This window comes from Opisthocomus hoazin, chromosome 4, assembly GCF_030867145.1.
Source record: "Opisthocomus hoazin isolate bOpiHoa1 chromosome 4, bOpiHoa1.hap1, whole genome shotgun sequence".
Classification (NCBI taxonomy): Eukaryota; Metazoa; Chordata; class Aves; order Opisthocomiformes; family Opisthocomidae; genus Opisthocomus; species Opisthocomus hoazin.
Window position 1 is genome coordinate 11,911,044 of NC_134417.1, and position 17,966 is coordinate 11,929,009.

The following is a 17,966-nucleotide window of genomic DNA, read 5'->3' on the forward strand; positions in this document are numbered from 1 at the left end:
ATTCTATTATTACCGGGTAAAGTTGTCTAATATGAAGCTGCAGATTATGTAATCTGGAAAAGCAACACACTTAAGTTTTTTGAATTTGAAACGTCAGAGAAATATAAACTATAAGGAACCACAAACAGGCTCATCCTACAGGTTAAAATACTTCTTGAAAATAATTTAAATTTTTTTCAACACCCTTAACATTAGTTCCTTCTCTACTTTAGAATAAGCTACGTAACTTTCCTTCAAATGTGTTTTAGCTTTTATTGTTGTTATCATAATTGGCTGTGTTTTCTTTGACAAAAGGGAGAGAGTTAACTAAAAGCAATAAATGCTATACTTTCAACAAAAACGCATTTAACTGTTTTCAGGATTTTATAATCTTTTGTTATACACTAGAAAGCTACTCCTTCCTTTTCATATAAGCAGCATGCCAAGCAAGGGGAAGTACTAAATATTGCTGACAGACGATTAAACACTTGTATCCAATGGCAAGAGCCTGACTACATCTTTTCTTCTTCCCATCTCAAAGAATTTGACAAAGCTTTATTCACCTAAGTCTATTTTCATTTTAAAATAAAACAAACAAAAACCAAAAAGAACTTCAGAACCTGAAGAAATCCAAGATGCTCCTGAATATTTTGTTTCTTCTCTGTGATGAATGATTCGAAGTGCATCACAGCCCTTGTGTAAGCCTTAGAGCGAAAGGAAGCCACCGCTAGTGTATCCTGAGGTATGAGGTCTAGAAAACGTGTCACGTTTTGATATTCTCCATAGTCCTCACTTGACACTATAGAAAAAAAAAAGTTTTTAAAAAGTCTGTCTATTGAGGCTTCATTTATAAGAATTACTTTATGCATCAAAATTCAGCTAATCAGTTTCATAGTTCAGTGAGATAATGCAATTAATTTAAGAACATATTTTTCTCTTCTGTCAACAATAATTTGTTTAAAACAATCCTGATGAATGCCCCACATCTTGCAAGACAGCATAGAATATGTTAAACTGTACCTTTAGAAAACTACCAAGAAATTAACATTTCATTTTGAATCTGTATTTCTTACAACAGGCATTCAAAACAATGGATTTGGGGTGGGGGGTGGAAATCACAATATGATAGTAAGAAATCACAAACCAGACTAACATATTATAGTAATACTGCATTCTTAAGTGGCCATAATGTGAAGTGGCAAATTTATATACTTATTTGAAGAATATAAATGCCACTTTAAATAAAATAAGCATCACTCACTTTTTAGATCACCTCTGTCTTTGCTAGACTTGCTAGTATTTTTCTCAGCAATAAGCATCTGAAACTTATGTCTAGCCCACTGAGTTAGATGATCAAGCATGGAGAACACCGTCTGTGTGCTCAGCTGACTTAGATCAGATGCACTGTCTTCAAGTCTCCTAGTAGACTGGTCATCGTGTTTCAGAACAGCCATAATTTCCACGTAAACCTACACAATCATTAGTATGGTGAAAGACAGATGTGCCATACACTTAGTGCATCCAAATAGTAGGAAACAGCAATTCAACACAAAAAATCAAATTAAAATACTAGATATTTTAATTGTATATTTTAATAATTTTGGGTTTATTTGCAAGCTCTGTTTGTCGCACAATCTTAAGAGGAAGAAAAGGCAAACCAAGTAGCAGTTGTCAGGAGATTCCATACAGGAAGAAAGCCTTTGAAAAGCAAACCCTTGGATTCAGAATAACCATCACAATTACTGGAATTTTAGGTTTCAAAACACAGTGAATGCTACTGCACTTCTGCTGCAAATACAATACTTCAAGGTTTGATAAGAGCCAAGTCATCTACTGGCTACCAGATCACAGATCTGGGTTTTTTGCTTATATTTAAGTTAATACCATGCTGAAAGACCTGCTTCCTGTTTGTTTTAGTCAACAGAATATTAGTTAACATATCTAACTGATGCTTATAGTGGATGTACTTGTTCATGCAAGAAAAATCATCACACATCTCTACACACCCACAATGTTTAAACACTGTGAAACTTAAAATTAGTAGAATGTAAGCTGTATTTTTCAGTCTCTTCAACTTCTGTTAAAGCAAACCAAAGGAAAGCAGACTGCATGATTCTTTTCTCTCCTATATCCTGCTACAAGACTTCTATGAATCCTGCTCTGCATGAATCTGGTAGCCAGTTTTTCTACTTAAAGTTTAAGTGTCTGCAACTGAGAGAAAAACTTATGGCTCTGAATTCTTGGAAGTATACAAGTTCAATTTATTCCTTGTTTGTGTTGCGCTCTTCCTCTTTGTGCCACTCCAGCTCCTGATGTTACTGCAGTCATAACCAACTGCATAACATCTCTTCCTAGGCTCTACTGAAGAAATAGATGGAAATCCACAGAAAAGCAGTCCAACACAAATTTGTATGAGTATATTCAAAACCCTGGCAAAACATTTCTATTATTAATATTATTAATACAGGAAAAAAAACGATACAATATGTTCATGTAGGTCTACAGTAACTCTGCAGAGCTGAACAGCTCTTATTAACAACAGCTCCTGAACACTCCTATGAATAACACTACCTTCTTGTACATCTCACCTCTTGTTGATCCTCTTCACTGCATCCCAACAAGACATAGACAAGGATGTGCGGAATCAGATAAATTGTAACTTTATAGTCATTCTTCATCATAATACTGCAGCAATCGAAAACTTTTCTGGCAAGATCATGTCGCACCTATAGAAAAATATTATTTCCAGGAAAAGTATCACTACGAAAGTGCAAATGCTCGAACAATTAATAGGTTTCTTTTTGTTGACAAATACAAATACTGTTCTATCAAATTATTTTAAGATACTTGGCTCCTACAGTAGGTTCATCAGACTGAAGCCTGCAAGCAGGGATGCCAGATTGCAGCTGCTACTACATGTATCAATTGCTGATACCACAAAAAGACAGGCAAGCATTGCTTACACGTTCCACTCTTCCATGTTTTCTACACCATTGTGAACTTTCACTGGCCACAGAAAAAATCTTAAAGCCAAGAGTCTACTACTACACTCAGCCTCTCTTCTGCCGTTAAAAGCCTGCAAAAAGTAGGAAATCATGAAGACATTCAGTTCTTCTCTGTCTGAAAGAGAAACAGGACAGTGTAGCTACTGAGCTATTGTGATTAAATTAACTTCTTAAAGTGGTTGATTTAGAAGTGAAATTTTCAGTGGGTCACATATTGGAAAAAGGAAAGGGACAGGAATAGGGACAAACACTTTTTATGTGCTGGGACTGTGGAGCTATGGGGAAATGAAAGAAATCCTTCAGAAACTGAGAAGGTCAATTGGAGGTTTTCCAGAAGCATTTCAGATAATTTTCAGAAGCATTTATCAGTGCCTTCAACTATGCAAGAGACTCTGGACCAGGGTAAGCTTCCTAGACTTCTGCCTTTGACACTACCTGTGAAGCCTAGCCAAGAAGCGACAATGCTGGGGAAGGGAAGGTGAATGGTTACCCCTGATGATACGAGAAGTCTTTAAGTATGTGCTTTAACAGGCCTATAAAGAACAGGCATATTCTCCCATCTGTCCTTGACTTTCAAAAATCAAAATGTAGTTCAGGAACTGTGTTACAGAGATCAGATTTATTCTCTTACCTTTGTTATAAGATAACCTGCCCAAGTTGCCGACCATTCTGCAAAATTATCACCTAATTTGCTTAAGTAAATTGGCTTCTTCATCTTAGACCAATTTACAGCCTTTTGATAACTCTTGTACCTGTAATTTTAAAAATATCCATTTAATAAAACTATTTTTCAATTTAATATAATAAAAAACAATAGGACATTATTAATTATGAAGTTCCCTAACTGGAATCATATTAGGTTTCATCTTCAGAATCTTTTAAAAAATAATTAAGACAATACTCTCAGTAGTCAACATATTTTACCCCAGAGCTTCTTATAATGAAACATGAAATACAAACAACCTAACATGTTACCACAACTTTTAAGTGCTGTTCAAATCAGGTTTTTTGAGTCCTATATTTTTGACAGGAAAAACCCAGAACATATGTGAAAGCCAAGAAATATCAAAAAGTTTGTTTTCTAAAAAGGTAAAACTTATCACAGATAAGCACGATGGTTTTCATGAAGACTCAGAAAGGGAACATTGTTATAACTTCAAATTAAGGTGCATACATAATTTGAAGTTTTCTTCAAATTATTTTTGTCACTAATTCAACAAAATGAAAAGTGAAGTTAAAACCCAATGAGCTCTTCCTACTTCCATAAAGGGTAGCAGTAAACGGCTATTAATGAAACCGAGTACAAACTCAAATGCTAGTGAGAATTTGTACAGAGGAAAGAAAACAGAAATACAAGCTTCAAAACATCATATGAGGAAGACAATACTCTAGGGACATACAGGCAGATCTGGACAAAGTATGAGGGAAGAATTTTGCTCTTTTGATTTACAGAGAATTACATTCAAGGAAGTGCTAATTCAGCTTTATGTAGAAGGACCTTATTTGAATTTTGTATATACACATATCGCTCTTCACAGAAGAGTAACCATCACAAAACCAAATAAAGTTATTGCTAGCCTGGAGAAAAAAATAAGTGTTTTTAAAGCTGTTATGAAAAGACATTGCTTAAGTTGATGCGTACCGTGTATTTAGGTGAGGTTCCAAGATCTCCTGCACATGCTCAGGAAACCTCTTCCAAAGCCTGGAGCCTGGGCAGTCAGTGTTTGTCTCTCTACAGTCATAGACAGACAATAACTCCTGAAAAGACATGGTTTACATGACCAAGTTAGCACTGGAAATATTTCATGACCACAGCAGTAACAAAAAAAGGTGTGAATACAAAAGTAATGAGATATAAGTTACAGAACATTGAATTCCAAAATTGTAACTGCAAAACTTTTCATCCAACATTGTTAATCCCCTATTACCAGGCAGTGTTGATTTCAACTAACTACTGATTCCCCAGATTCTCCAGTTGGTGTTTGGACCACATTATCTTGTATTCTTTACATCTGCCAATAAACCTGGACTACAAGTTAGTCTGATTCCTCTCTGTGCATAAGCTAATGAAATTCTCTTATTCCACTGACCACGTGGGGCTACTTATTTTCTCCTTGAGCAAAGAATCGTTTTCACAAAGATATTAAACAACAACAAAGTTGGCAAATCAGTACAAAAGACCACAGTCTGAAAATAAGGGCAAGCTCACTTTCAGTTGCTTCTTAAAACTGTATGCAGAAACCCTCTCAGGAACACTTCCTGCTCTTCATTTCTGCCTATGGTACCTGCACCATTTCTAAGTCAGTCTCAGGATTACTCCTTGAATTACAACGTATTGACTGCTAGTTATCTCTGAAACATCAGATCTCTCCTAAAATATCGTGACACAAAGGCAAATAAATCTTCATTTATTTGACAACTCCTCAGAATTCTAAGTGAGTTCAAAAGATAAAAAAAATCACTATGCTGAATAACCTTTTACCTTGTTTTAAAGCTGTACAGGATGAAGTCTAAAATACTTAAGCACGTACTTCAAAATGTACATTTATATTGCACACTTCTATGTTCTGTGTGATAGGACATAATTGGTGAAGAAAAAATAGGATTAACCACGTATCTTACCTGAATTGCATATGCTGCGGAATCCTGAGCACGGACATTATCAGCATAAGCAAGGAATGCTCTGGTCAGTTCCATTAATAACCCATAGGCAAAATTTGGATCTTCCACACCAGCCTCAATCACAAACACAACACCGGTTTTATTAAAACAGAGTAATAGCTGTACCTTTAATCTCAGACAAACACTTCGAAGCCTGACTCTAAACTGTTTGATGAGAAAGCAAGTATAGATTTTCAAAGGCTCTAAAGATAAGAGGTTCCCTACTCCCACACACTTATAAAAAACCCTTAATGCAAACAACACACTACAGCAATACTTCTTACCACAAATGTAAAATGTTTTCCTTGAGTTTCGCTTGTTGAAAAATCCAGCCTGCCGGGATCTATGGCTCCCAGTTCACCTAAACATTCTCCACAAAGTAGTCGGGCTTGAGGATTTGCATCCTGGCAGCCGATTAGAAGTACAGTTACCAGCTGGGAGATGACTGGCTCCACAGTTTCACTGTCTGTTACGTACTTTATCAATTTTTCCTAGGAAGTTGAAAAATAAAGATGAGTTATGGCACAACCATGTTTATGGTAAATATCCTTAGAAATTTTCCATCTGCAACTCGCCCTTACTTCGTATTTCACATACCCATGTCTTTAGGTTAGTGATTCAAATACTGCCATTTTGTAACTACAGCCCAATTGCCTTAAGTTGCTTGTTACCCTAGGAAGGGCTAAACAAATGAATAAGGGATTTGGGCCTCAATTAATAATGCTGTCATGGCCAATGTTGTATTTCATTATCACACACATCTCTACTAACTTCATTTTCTTTCCCTGTCTTACCAAGAACCTCTCTTCTTTTCTACACTAACTTATCACTTATATGTCCCTTTTCTTCATGTGTTCTGATACTTCCTTTTAATTTCTTTTATGCAGCTGTGTTGTCATACCTTCTGGTTTTGCTGCCATTTGTATTCTTATGATTTCCCATTTGTTGGTCATTTCCTTCACTCTCAGTCCCTGCAAAGCCCAGGATTTCAAGTCCTTTAATCAATGCCCATCATTTTAATTGGATTTCCTTGCTTTTTCATTTTGGCCCAGCTGTTATTCCCCAGTTCCACATTTAGACCAAAAAATTTTCTCTTAATAACGTGAAGACATTTACTATTGTTATGTTTAATGAAAACTGAAACCATAGCCAACAAAACAGAACAAATAGTTCCACAACTATTAAGTTTGATTTGCCCCAATTACTTTGCCAGAATTCTAAGCAACACATGGTGAAATTTTGCTGACCTGCGCTGCAAGAATTACTGATTGGCCAGGAATATACACAACGATTGTTCTTTTAGTTAGGTTTATTTTTAATTTCTGACTGAAAAGTGTCCCACAATCTTATAGATATATACTAAGAGGATAAGGGGGGGCTGTTTTCTGTTTGGGTGGTAGGGTTTTTCTGGTTTTGTTGGGGTTTTTTTGTGTTGATTTTTTTTTCTTTTTAAACAGGTCACTTCAACCCCTCTGTGCTAATAATCACACAGATTTGTAAAGCTGTGTCTCCACAGCTTGTACCTGGATACAAAATTTATTAGAATATGATCAATGGATTCACATTTTTGAGGGTGGAAGGCAAAGAAGGAAAGGACCAAAAAAAAAACCAAAAAAAACCCAAAGGTGTGAGGTGGTTACATACTTCTTAATTCTTTCAGATATCACACTTGCATACAAAAATGCTGGCTTTAATGTATTAGCCTTCTGATGCAAAAGCCATACATGTTCTAACAGAAAACAAACCCACGTAATCGATTGCTGAAATGGACTTCCTAGATACATCTTTCCTTACAGTTGAAAAAGGTAAGAAATATACGACTAGCCTTGCTTAATTGGCACCACACAGATTAGGAGGATTTGAAAGTCCTCTTATAAGGAGACATGATGAAAAAGAATCCCTTCTCCCCACTGTATTAAGAAACAGCTAGCTTAATAAATTGAGGAGAATAACACAGTTCATGTGAATACCCACTAACAGTACAGAGTTTTAGATTATTGGTCCAGATGCTACTTTGATTAATTCTCAATTCTACTGAAAGAGGTTTTCTATACCTGATTTCTATATAGCGTTTCTTTCAGGCTGGTAAGAGCATGAATACGAACATCCACATTCTCATGCTGAACAGCTCTCATAGACAGCTGCAGTGTTGTCTGCAGGTCAGTGCTTTTGGACGATTCCTGAACAAGACATGACACAAGAAGTTCAAGTAAAAAGCAACAGGAGCACGGTTGAGCAGCATCTCCAACAATACAAGTGAGAATACATACAGACAACTACCTTTCTGCCTACATTCTCGCCTATATCCATATAGCACTGTATTCCTGTCTATGTTTTTAAATGTTTATCTCAAAAAGGTGCTATATTTACATGTAAATACAATAATGGTGTAAATAAAAATGATTAAATCAGAAGAAAACGCTTTGCTTTGAGCACCTCATTAGCTAAAATCAAATTAATTTTTACTTTTGTTATCTCATTCCTACGAAATAATTGCTGCCTCCCATGTATTACCTAATCATTCTGAGGGCAACCAAAAGAAATGGACCATGGACTACTCTAAAATAGACAAACTTTGTTACCTTTAAAGAGAATATGGCAAAAGGATCAAATTTAAAGTAGCTTCTCTTGTAACACATTCATTGCCACAGATTATACTGCTGACTTAATCTGGTAATCTCTTTAGTCTCAACAAGATGAAAAGTGAGTGTTCAGAAGATGCTACAGAAACATGCATGGTAAATGTGAGCATATTTCACTCCTAAAGAAGAACCAGAACCTCCTTCAAAGTATTCCGGCGATACACAAATTCTGTTTTGTTGTGGAGGCAGATAAATACTATTTCTGCTTAACAATAAATTTTACATGTTTTCTTGGCTTGTCATGAATTCATTTGATGCATTAAAAATAAACAAATAGCTAAAAGAAGCTGTACCTTTCTGTATTCCTGAAGGACAACTTGAATTTCTTTTAGCTCTGGAAGGTCAGGTAGAAAATATATTTCATGTAAAAAGTCTCGTACTGCATCCCTAATAGTTACAAAAAAATTATTACAAAGAACATAGCAAACATCCATTAGATCAGAAAGATCTTTAAAACTCATCCAAAGAAAGCAGTGAAATGTAATGACTAGAAGAACAAAGGGTTAAAAAACTAAAAAAGGTAAATTCCATGCATTATTTTACATAATTAAGTATACATATTAAACTATTTGTTTGATATTACTCAACTAAACCACAGGTGTTTGTCCTCTATATGTTAAATTACTTTCTCTTTTAAAGACAGTTCTTTCTAAAGCTTTCAAGGCTGCCATTCACCTCTACCAGGTTTGGCTCTCCTTATTTTGGACACTGGCCAAAGGGTGAGAATAATCCCATTTGATGTGAATCCATTCCAGTTTTCCTTGTAAGAAAACACACAACCAAAAAGAGAATTCTGTGTTCCTGACATGAAGGAATCTCTTTCAGTTTTGCTACTATGGGCTTCTACAAGAGCCTTATTACTCCTATTGCCACCTTTTATTTTAAATACTGTTGCTATGATACAGGGCAAGAAAAATGAAAAGCCAACATAAGTAATCAAGATATCAACTATCACCAATCCTAAAAAGAAAAAATAAATCATAATTTTAAGCTACTAAACAGAAGATGAAAAAGAATTAAGACTCGACATTGTCTTCAAAAAGGTTTTCACAAAAATTCGAGTCTTTTGTATTAGACTTTGATTTTATTTTCAGTTGGTGTGACCACTTGTGAAGAGGACGTATGAAATCTTACTCAACATTAAATTCTGTGCACTTCATAATTATCACTCTAATTATTGAAAGAAACAAAGAAGTCATTTCCTCTCTATTTCCAGCTCTGCACACCTCTCTCTAGCTTAGAGCAAATGTTAGCAATCATTGCTATTCTGTTTGCGTGCCTTGTAGAGGGAAGTCATTTTCCATACCAGCAGAAAAAAATGCAGATATCTGAAAACCTGGCAAGGGCAAGTGTCTGAATGGGTTGTAACTTGGCCATAGCGTCCTATACTTTTATAAGGACAATATAAAAGCATCTTTTCAGACAAAGCTATCACCTGTCAAATTTCAAAATCTCATCGCCATTTAAAGAAGTGGGACTTTTATAGAACAACATACTATTCTACAGAAAACAAGTTTTCTCATCTCAGTGCTGGGCAGCTTTAATTTACTGTTATCCCCATTCCTATTCCAGGATTTAATCCACAGAACTGAAAATATTTTGTATGGTACCTGTTCTCAACTATGAGAAAGTAAAATACTGCTGTAGTTTCCTTTGGTTGGATATGTATCAGGGGCAATAACGCTACTGTCACATGACTAAGCAAGGAGCCAAGGTATGAATGGTCCAGACTTCGAACAAAACAATCCCACGCTCTAAACAAGAAAAGACAAAAAAACAATAGTAATCAATGATTCTTCTCTGCATAAAGATACTTCAGGTGAGTCACGAGAAGCATTTTAAGTTATTTCAGCACTGTGGTTTAAATTATTGTCTAGAATAAACCAAAACAGTGTATTCAAGGACAGAAATGGCAGGTATGTCACTGTTTGGGTACACTATCAGTTCACCTGCAACAGAGTTCTGGAAAATCATCCTTGTATCTTAGAGCTGTTCTTAGTGTAGTCATCATCTTCACTCTCACTGAGCTGATGTGTTTGGGACCCATGAGCTTCATTAAAGACATAAGACTGTTTAAAGCCTAGACACAGAGAAAAGTCATTTTAGGGTATTACTCAGTATAACATATACAAGCCATATTTTCTAATAAAATCAGGCTACCCTGGCTTAAGAAATCATACCCTATAAGACATCAAGACCACAGAGGTCCCTTCCAACCCCTACCATTCTGTGATTCTGTGATCAAATTAGTTTGATGTTTCAGTAAAGAATTTAGGGGTTAGAGGAAAAGAGAATGAAAGGGGATCTGTAATGACAGGATTGTAACAGAAGTCAGTATTTAGCCCATTGATAGACTGATGAGGGAAGAACGTGGACACCACAGGAGTTCACAGTTATAGAAGTTTGTTATAAGACACAATTGACTATGTGTCCAAAGCTTTAGAAGCTGAAAAGAGCAGATTTTGAAAATACAGAGATAAAACCCAAAACTTGCATTAAAAAAACCAAACAAAAACCAAACAAAAAAACCCCCAAACACCAACAACAGCATTGACTCCTAGCAGAAGTGATTGGTAAGCTTCAGGAAACAGGTAATGGCTCAGTTGTCAATGGGACTGATAAAGGACAGAAGAGAAATACTAAGATGCGGAAAAAGCAGGAGATACTTCAATCACAGTAACACTACCAAATGAGGTAGTACAATGTTCAGCATGACAGATCAGTAGCACAGGAAGAAACCTGAGCTTGAGGAAAGGTAAACTCACCAAGAATGAAAACCAGAACAATAAGAGATATAAACAACAGCAGGCACAGCAGAAGAAATGCTATATAGATGAAAAATTCAGAAAGCGTGAAAATCTAGGGCTATGAAAATGAGAGCATCTCAGCGTGAGTATCTGAGAAACAAAAGCTTGAAAGAACACCAGAGAAAATGCAGTCCACCAATGTAAAGATTATATACATCCTAGCATTGAAAAATTCCCTACAGAAATCATCTGGACTACCTCTGTGAGGTGTCCAAAAGCCCTGTCTTGTGGTTAGAAGCACTACCTCAGCAGAGCAGAATTTTCAGAATTTGTTTCAAGGTGCCTCCAATTTCTCTAAATGCTCTCTACTGTAAAGCTGAAAGGAGCTGTTCCATGAGAAGTAAAACAAATCAAGCCCAGTTTCTCTTGGATTTGCATCTTATTTTCTTTAGTTTTGCCCTTGGGTGCCCTCAGAACCCCGTTCCCTGCAGTAACTCCAGTTTTCTCTCATACTTCATCCCCCACTTTTGTTTCTTTCACACATACAAAACATACACTTGGATTTCTCCTCTAAAATTGTTAGTTTGCTGACTTGTTACATATACCATGCCTGCCTGAAACACATACATTAGCTGACCATTAAAGAAACAAAATTAAACAAATTTTTGAGTTTACACAGAAGTCCTACCCACAGTGAGACCATCAGTTTCCAAGAATCATGTGGGAACCTTAGTAACTTTGAGACTTCAATGACAGTTGCACAATCACATAAGTAAATCTGGAATATTAAAACAGCCCTTGCTTATCTTTGTTTTAATATTCAAAATTAAGTTTACGCACCATTTTTTTATCCTCAATGCCAACACTGGAGCTTAGTAACTGCATGTTAAAAAAAGCCAAGATACCAAGCAGCTTAGGTTGCAGATAATCAGCCTGTGGAGAGGAGGGGAAAAAAAAGTAAAAAGCAAATAATCTTACTGTTAACACATTCCTAAACTTAAGAAATTAAAAAAGCAAGTATGAAATGCTAATTCTAAAAGACAAATGCATACACTGCGCCTTAAAAAATATCAGTGTTAATGAAAGACATCCCTATTAGGCTGTGGGGTTTTTGTTTTGATAGGATTTGGGGGTTTCTGGTTGGGGGGGGTGTTGGATAGTTTGTTTGGGGTTTTTTCCTTTTGTTTTTTTTAATGTGTACTTGGTATGTATCTCCCTATTACAGGAACACTTAATATGAAATGCCAGCCCTTCCTCCACTTTTTGCCTCAAATAAGCGATGTTCAGAGAATGTCAAACTGCCTTCACTCTCAGACTGGAGAAAAAAAAAAAAAAATCACTGAACAAAACTGAACATGAATATTTTGACGCCCTTACCATTTGTTCAGGTGATGTTATTTCTCTAGGTCCCTGATAGGGATCATCATGAGATGCAAATGAAGCCAATATTGATAAACCATTGAAGACTTGTTGATAGTGTTCTCCTATACGCAGCAGTAATTCATTATGCAGTCCCTGGTAGTCCTGTCTCAGCAAGCTGCCCAGTTCTATCTCAGTCTCATTCTATAATCAAACAGCAAAACAGAAACCAAGTCTTCATTTCATCACAGTGAAACTAGCACACTGAGAGACGGGAGGTACTGGACTCTGGTTGATTTACCCCAGAAAACAAAGGAAAAGCTTCCAATCAGCTCAATGTTAGATAAACCAAGTTTTTAGAGTTTTTAAGTTTGCAAAATATCTTACAACAGTTCCTTAGAGCCAATGGAACAGACTATAAATCACAATAAGAACAAAGCTTCTGTGTATACAATTTCCCCACCTGTGCTTTACAAGATCTTAACTTATATAAAGCATAAAGCTCACTATTCATCAATTGTTGCTCCTAATCTGCATGTGTAATAGACCAAATGCCAGTTTACCTTGAGGTAATGAAGCGCCCGCTCAAGCTCATCCTTGGAGCAGGAACAGACCAAATGTGAGAAGATGTATTTGAAGTTATTGATTAAAATCTCTCTTCGGTTTACATTCAACTGTTTTGCTATGACTCGAATAAGTGTGGAGGCTGCAGGACTAGCCTTGGCTGCAAGGTCAGGAAGCAAAACCTGTAGGGTCCGCTGGTAAATTAAGAACAACACTTAATGGAAAAAACAAACAAACAAAACACCCCTCCAAAACCCCAGGGTTTGACTTTGTTCCATTTGTGTCAGTACAACACCACACAACTCTGGTCATACGTATGACCACAGGTACGAATAAAGAAGAATTTTTAACGAGATGGAAATACCCAGTAAAAATGCAGATAAAATAAAAATAATTACTTAAGGAGGTGCTTCATCTAATCAATATTGAGAAACATGCAAACAAAAAGCAAGCTAGCATTTTATGTGTCCATCCACATTCTCCACAAAAGGAAACCTTAAAAGGAAAAAAATCCAAATCCCACAACAATAAAAACAACACACCCCCATACAACAACACTCCCCCAAACTATCAGTCAACTACAACTCTGCTTACTTAGCGGTTGTGCATTTGCCATCTACCAACAAGCAAAATAGAAGTATGAGTATGAAGCCACTTAGGCTTCAAGTAAAACAGATAACTAACCAGATCAAGAAGAGATCTATCCACAGAACAATAGCTTTCTTCATTTGAAACAAGAAAGCAGACATCATGCAAAAACCACACCTTACAAAGAATCGCTCCAAGTACACTAAAATAGATATACTCAATGAGTACTCTAGACGTTAATTAGTTCATCTGTCATACTTGAATTAGCACTGTACCAACACTAAATCCTTGATAAAACTGTTACTCTGCACTTCAGCTCCCAGTTGCAGCAACCCCGAAGTATTCCATATTATAACAAACAACAGCAACTAGAGAAAAAAAAATTCAGATCTGTGACATTCACAGAAAGTTGTGGACTGAAATAGAAATCCACAAGCGCATACACACATAAAATGTTAAAAAAAGTAGAAAGGACTGACCAACTTACTGAGAGAAAGCGATTTAGATCTGGAAAATCAAATACATTGGCGATCTCAGATAACATGTCCAGAGCCACTTCTCTCTGGTGAGCAGCTGTTTGTTTCTGAAGCTCATTACCCTGGCATGGAGCACTCAATACCGTCATCTGGCTGGAGTGCAGGGATTCCACTAGAAACTAAGCATGAAGAAATATATATTTAGTATTATTTTTCTTTTTCGCTCCCTGAAAATAAACACAAGAGTTTTGCTCTTCTTTCTATGCATCTGTTTTTCTTTCTTATTTCTTGCACATAGATCTATGATTATTACTTTGCGATAGAACTGGATTATCATCCACTTAGTAAGTGCATTTAATTTTACAACTCTGGATTCAGAGACTGCATTATTAAAAAAATATTCAAAAGTAGAAAAGTCTGATAATTTTCTTTTAAACAGAACTTCTGTCTTTAGGTAACGGTGTATAACAAAAGAACAAATCAATCATGTCTGTATTATGCCTGTGAAACACTGGCTTCAATTGCAATTTTAAACCATTGCCTCTTGTGGCAATAGCACTACATAATGCAAGAAACTATACAGCCTCTCTATTTCAAAATGGCAGCATCTAGGGAAAAAAGCAAAACAATACTGTTGAGGGGAGCACGACCAAGTCAAACATTGCCTATTCTTTCCTGGATATTTGTGGTTTTCTTTTTTCCTCGTTTTTTAAATCATTTCTTTCTTGTTCTATGAGATTTCACCTTGTAAAGTACTGTAATTTTTACCTTTAATACCATTTTCAAAATACACGAAAAGAACCTAAACATACGCCTTTCTAAACCACCAACTCGTTTCTTTTTACCTGACAGATAGGCTTCTTGTACTGACTGAAAAAAGCTTGCAGTTTTATGGACTTTGCTGCCGCCAGGGATCGAATTTCTGTGTATGCTGCTCCAGCCACAGAAGCTGACTTGGACAATAAACAGTGTAACAAATGCAAGAGGGCAAATGGTACCAAATCTCCTTTTGATGCCCTTACAAAGTAAGCAGAAGAAAAAGAATTAAAAAGGAAAAAAGAATTATTGAATTAATGAAATGACTTAAGAACACATAATGCAAAATGACTCAGCACTGTATTTGCATAGCTTATCTGTACTTCCTGTGACAGGGCAGAAGAAAATGAGGAATATTCCATATAAATCAACAGCTTAGTACAGTTGCAAGGGACTCTGGACAAAGGCTGGGCTTGAAATACATAATTTAATCTTCCATTTACATTTGAACAAAAAGTTACTTTGCATCACAAACTGACACCACTTGGCAATTTTCAAGATACTATCAAAAATACCTTCCAATATCTCCTGTTGTGAGAATCAAGGTATCTTTAAGCTCATTATTTCTTGATATTTTGGCATTTGTATAGGCCTCTTTCATTCGTGAAACAAACAGCTAGAACACATGAAAACAAAACAAAAAATATTAGTGTTTGACATGAGTGAAACAAAAACCATAGTAAGTCAGGAAAAACAACCAAAACCAAACACGAATTCACCTCTTTTATGAATCCATCTTCAGAGTCTAAGGATTCTAGTATGTTCTTTATGCAGTCACTAAAAGCCACTCTTACATCTTTGTCTGGATCTTCCATTAGATTTAATAAAGACCCAACAAGAATCTTCACACTGGACTCATCAGTGTTAAAATCCAGATGCTTACAAAGATGAGGTATATTTTCTATAAATGCTGGGTGGCATGGGTTGGAGGAGGAAAGGAAAAAATACTTTTAATGCTTTATAAAAACCTATGGAAGTGCACAGAACAGTGATGTGAGTAAGCCACGAAGCACACTGTTATTTTTTTTTTATCAAAAGAGTAAATACTGTCTAACCAGACAAGCTACTTAAAAATCAGTTTTTATCATGTATTATATTTCTAGATATAGCCATAAACCAAAATTAAGCCAAGGTAGTTTAAAAAGAATATCAATGACAACATCAAACATTAGCAGTGATATCAACTGAAACACAACATTACAAGCACCATCATAGCTATTAAAAAAAAAAATAGAACAAAGGAATGGAGAAAAGTACAGAAGTAGTGACTTAATACCTCATACAGAAATGCGAAATGTTAATAATGGTAAAGCCACATACCTAGCTTTACTGAACTGGATACTTTGTTCTCAAGAAGCACAAGAAACGGCTTGAAAATGCAGGCTTGCACAGAGCAAGTTTTTTCATGAGCAGAAGTCACATTAAGGTTGCTACATAAAATATTGTAAGTAACATGTTTAATAGCAGAGTCTGCTAAGGAAGGTTGTACACTGAATGTACCAGAAAGACAGCAAGATAATTTCCCAACTATAGCAGCGCAAGCCTCCTTGACTAGCTCAGACTCATCTCTGATCTGATTTCTGAAATGGAAACAAAAATGAAACAATTTTAACACATGATTTACCTAGAAATTTGTAATTCTACATTGTCCGAATTCTCTAACTACACTGAAAGTACCATTAGGACATTTTAAGGATCTGCCTCACTAAACTATATTCTTCCTTTTCAGATTACCCTCAAGTTCTATTAAATGTTTGAAGTAGCACTGGGCATGGTGAGTCTGGCATGTCATAAAGAAACTGAAGACTAGACACAATACTAGAGAAGACGAAGATGTATATACAAAAGACAGAGAAATTGGAAAGATTTTAAGATACATATGGACAAATATCAAGTATATTAACCGAGGAAGATATCTCTTTTCTCCTCCTTAGTTTAAATTTGTTAGAAATGGGGTCTTCAACTAGTGAAGTAACTTGTATACTGACACGGTAAGCAAACACTATTCTATCATACCAACATTGTAACTTACACATATCCTGTTATAACTCATGATTTCTGAAATTGAGATGTAGCAAATTCTGTACGAAATAGAAATAAATATTTATTTTTGTGCTTATACTACATTTCTATTTGCCCATTCTTCTTTTTGCATGAAGACAGAAAGGCAGCATTAATACATACAAAAGAGCTTTGGGAATCATATTGCAGGACTGCACACTTGGTGGATGAAGCAGGAGAGAGAATCCTTTAACACAACTAGCCCGAATTACTTCATGTGGACTTTGTAGTGCCCAATGATAAATGGATTTTCTCCAATCCAGACGAAAGTTTCTTGGGAAGAGAGACAAAAGGAACGCACAATGTGACTGAGTTTGGGGTGCTACAAAGAAAAAAAAACAAAACAAAGCAGATAATTACTTGATTTAAACTTCTAATGTCATCAACCATCATAAGAGGGCAAAGAAAATAATTTCACTTCAGAACAATCATTCCAGAGAGATATTAGGTTTTCTTTACTTTAACATACTTACAGAAACTCTGTGCAGTTTTTTGACTCAAAACTAGAGGATCAAACTCAAAAGCACATGGTTTAAAAGAAGAGTCATCAGGATGGCTGTAAATCCAAGGCAGAGACAGCAATCCACATAAGTTATCAAGAATCTGATCACCCAGTGGAATTTTCACTAGAGGGGAAAAAACCAAACCAAAACAACAACAACAAAAAGATATTTTTGCAGCTCTGTATAGTTTATAAAACAGATGCACATTTCATGTTCTTAATTTGCTACAAAATGTTATTTTTTTCTGTCAAAGATTAGTATCACTATTCCCACATGTTGATATCCCACATTTTAGACACATAACAATAAGTTATGTAGTGCCACATAAAAATAACCTAAAAATTTTCTTGACACCATGTAAAATATGTGAGTAGCAGAACAAATACAACTTCGGTATCTCTGGATTTGTACGAAGCCTCTCAGGTGGACTTTAGGATGGCTAGTAAGCTGAATTCATCCTACCACTTCAGTCTTAGTCCTCCATCCAACTAGCTACTTTTAAAACCATGCAAGTACTTAATATTTTTGGTACACTTCCTGCATGCCACATCTGCTGAAGCTGGTC

General features: G+C 35.8%; 1 protein-coding gene across 5 annotated transcripts in view; it reads right to left on the reverse strand.

Annotated features, from left to right (window-relative positions):
• The window catches only part of ATR (ATR checkpoint kinase), a 43,337-nt gene that overhangs the window by 17,848 nt on the left and 7,523 nt on the right, over positions 1 to 17,966 (reverse strand). For all 5 annotated transcript variants that reach the window (XR_012763637.1, XM_075418003.1, XM_075418002.1 and 2 more), the window contains 21 exons: positions 17,372 to 17,524; positions 17,022 to 17,220; positions 16,158 to 16,417; positions 15,557 to 15,747; positions 15,353 to 15,453; positions 14,867 to 15,038; positions 14,033 to 14,200; positions 12,957 to 13,151; positions 12,412 to 12,597; positions 11,875 to 11,967; positions 10,237 to 10,367; positions 9,898 to 10,041; positions 8,581 to 8,674; positions 7,700 to 7,825; positions 5,930 to 6,136; positions 5,607 to 5,720; positions 4,627 to 4,742; positions 3,616 to 3,736; positions 2,568 to 2,705; positions 1,241 to 1,448; positions 600 to 778 (listed from right to left, as the gene is read on the reverse strand). Coding sequence is in view for 4 of the 5 variants with exons in the window: in XM_075418003.1 (XP_075274118.1) it covers positions 600 to 778; positions 1,241 to 1,448; positions 2,568 to 2,705; positions 3,616 to 3,736; positions 4,627 to 4,742; positions 5,607 to 5,720; positions 5,930 to 6,136; positions 7,700 to 7,825; positions 8,581 to 8,674; positions 9,898 to 10,041; positions 10,237 to 10,367; positions 11,875 to 11,967; positions 12,412 to 12,597; positions 12,957 to 13,151; positions 14,033 to 14,200; positions 14,867 to 15,038; positions 15,353 to 15,453; positions 15,557 to 15,747; positions 16,158 to 16,417; positions 17,022 to 17,220; positions 17,372 to 17,524 (3,296 nt within the window). In the remaining variant the exon portion in view is untranslated. The remainder of the gene's footprint in view (positions 1 to 599; positions 779 to 1,240; positions 1,449 to 2,567; positions 2,706 to 3,615; positions 3,737 to 4,626; positions 4,743 to 5,606; positions 5,721 to 5,929; positions 6,137 to 7,699; positions 7,826 to 8,580; positions 8,675 to 9,897; positions 10,042 to 10,236; positions 10,368 to 11,874; positions 11,968 to 12,411; positions 12,598 to 12,956; positions 13,152 to 14,032; positions 14,201 to 14,866; positions 15,039 to 15,352; positions 15,454 to 15,556; positions 15,748 to 16,157; positions 16,418 to 17,021; positions 17,221 to 17,371; positions 17,525 to 17,966) is intronic.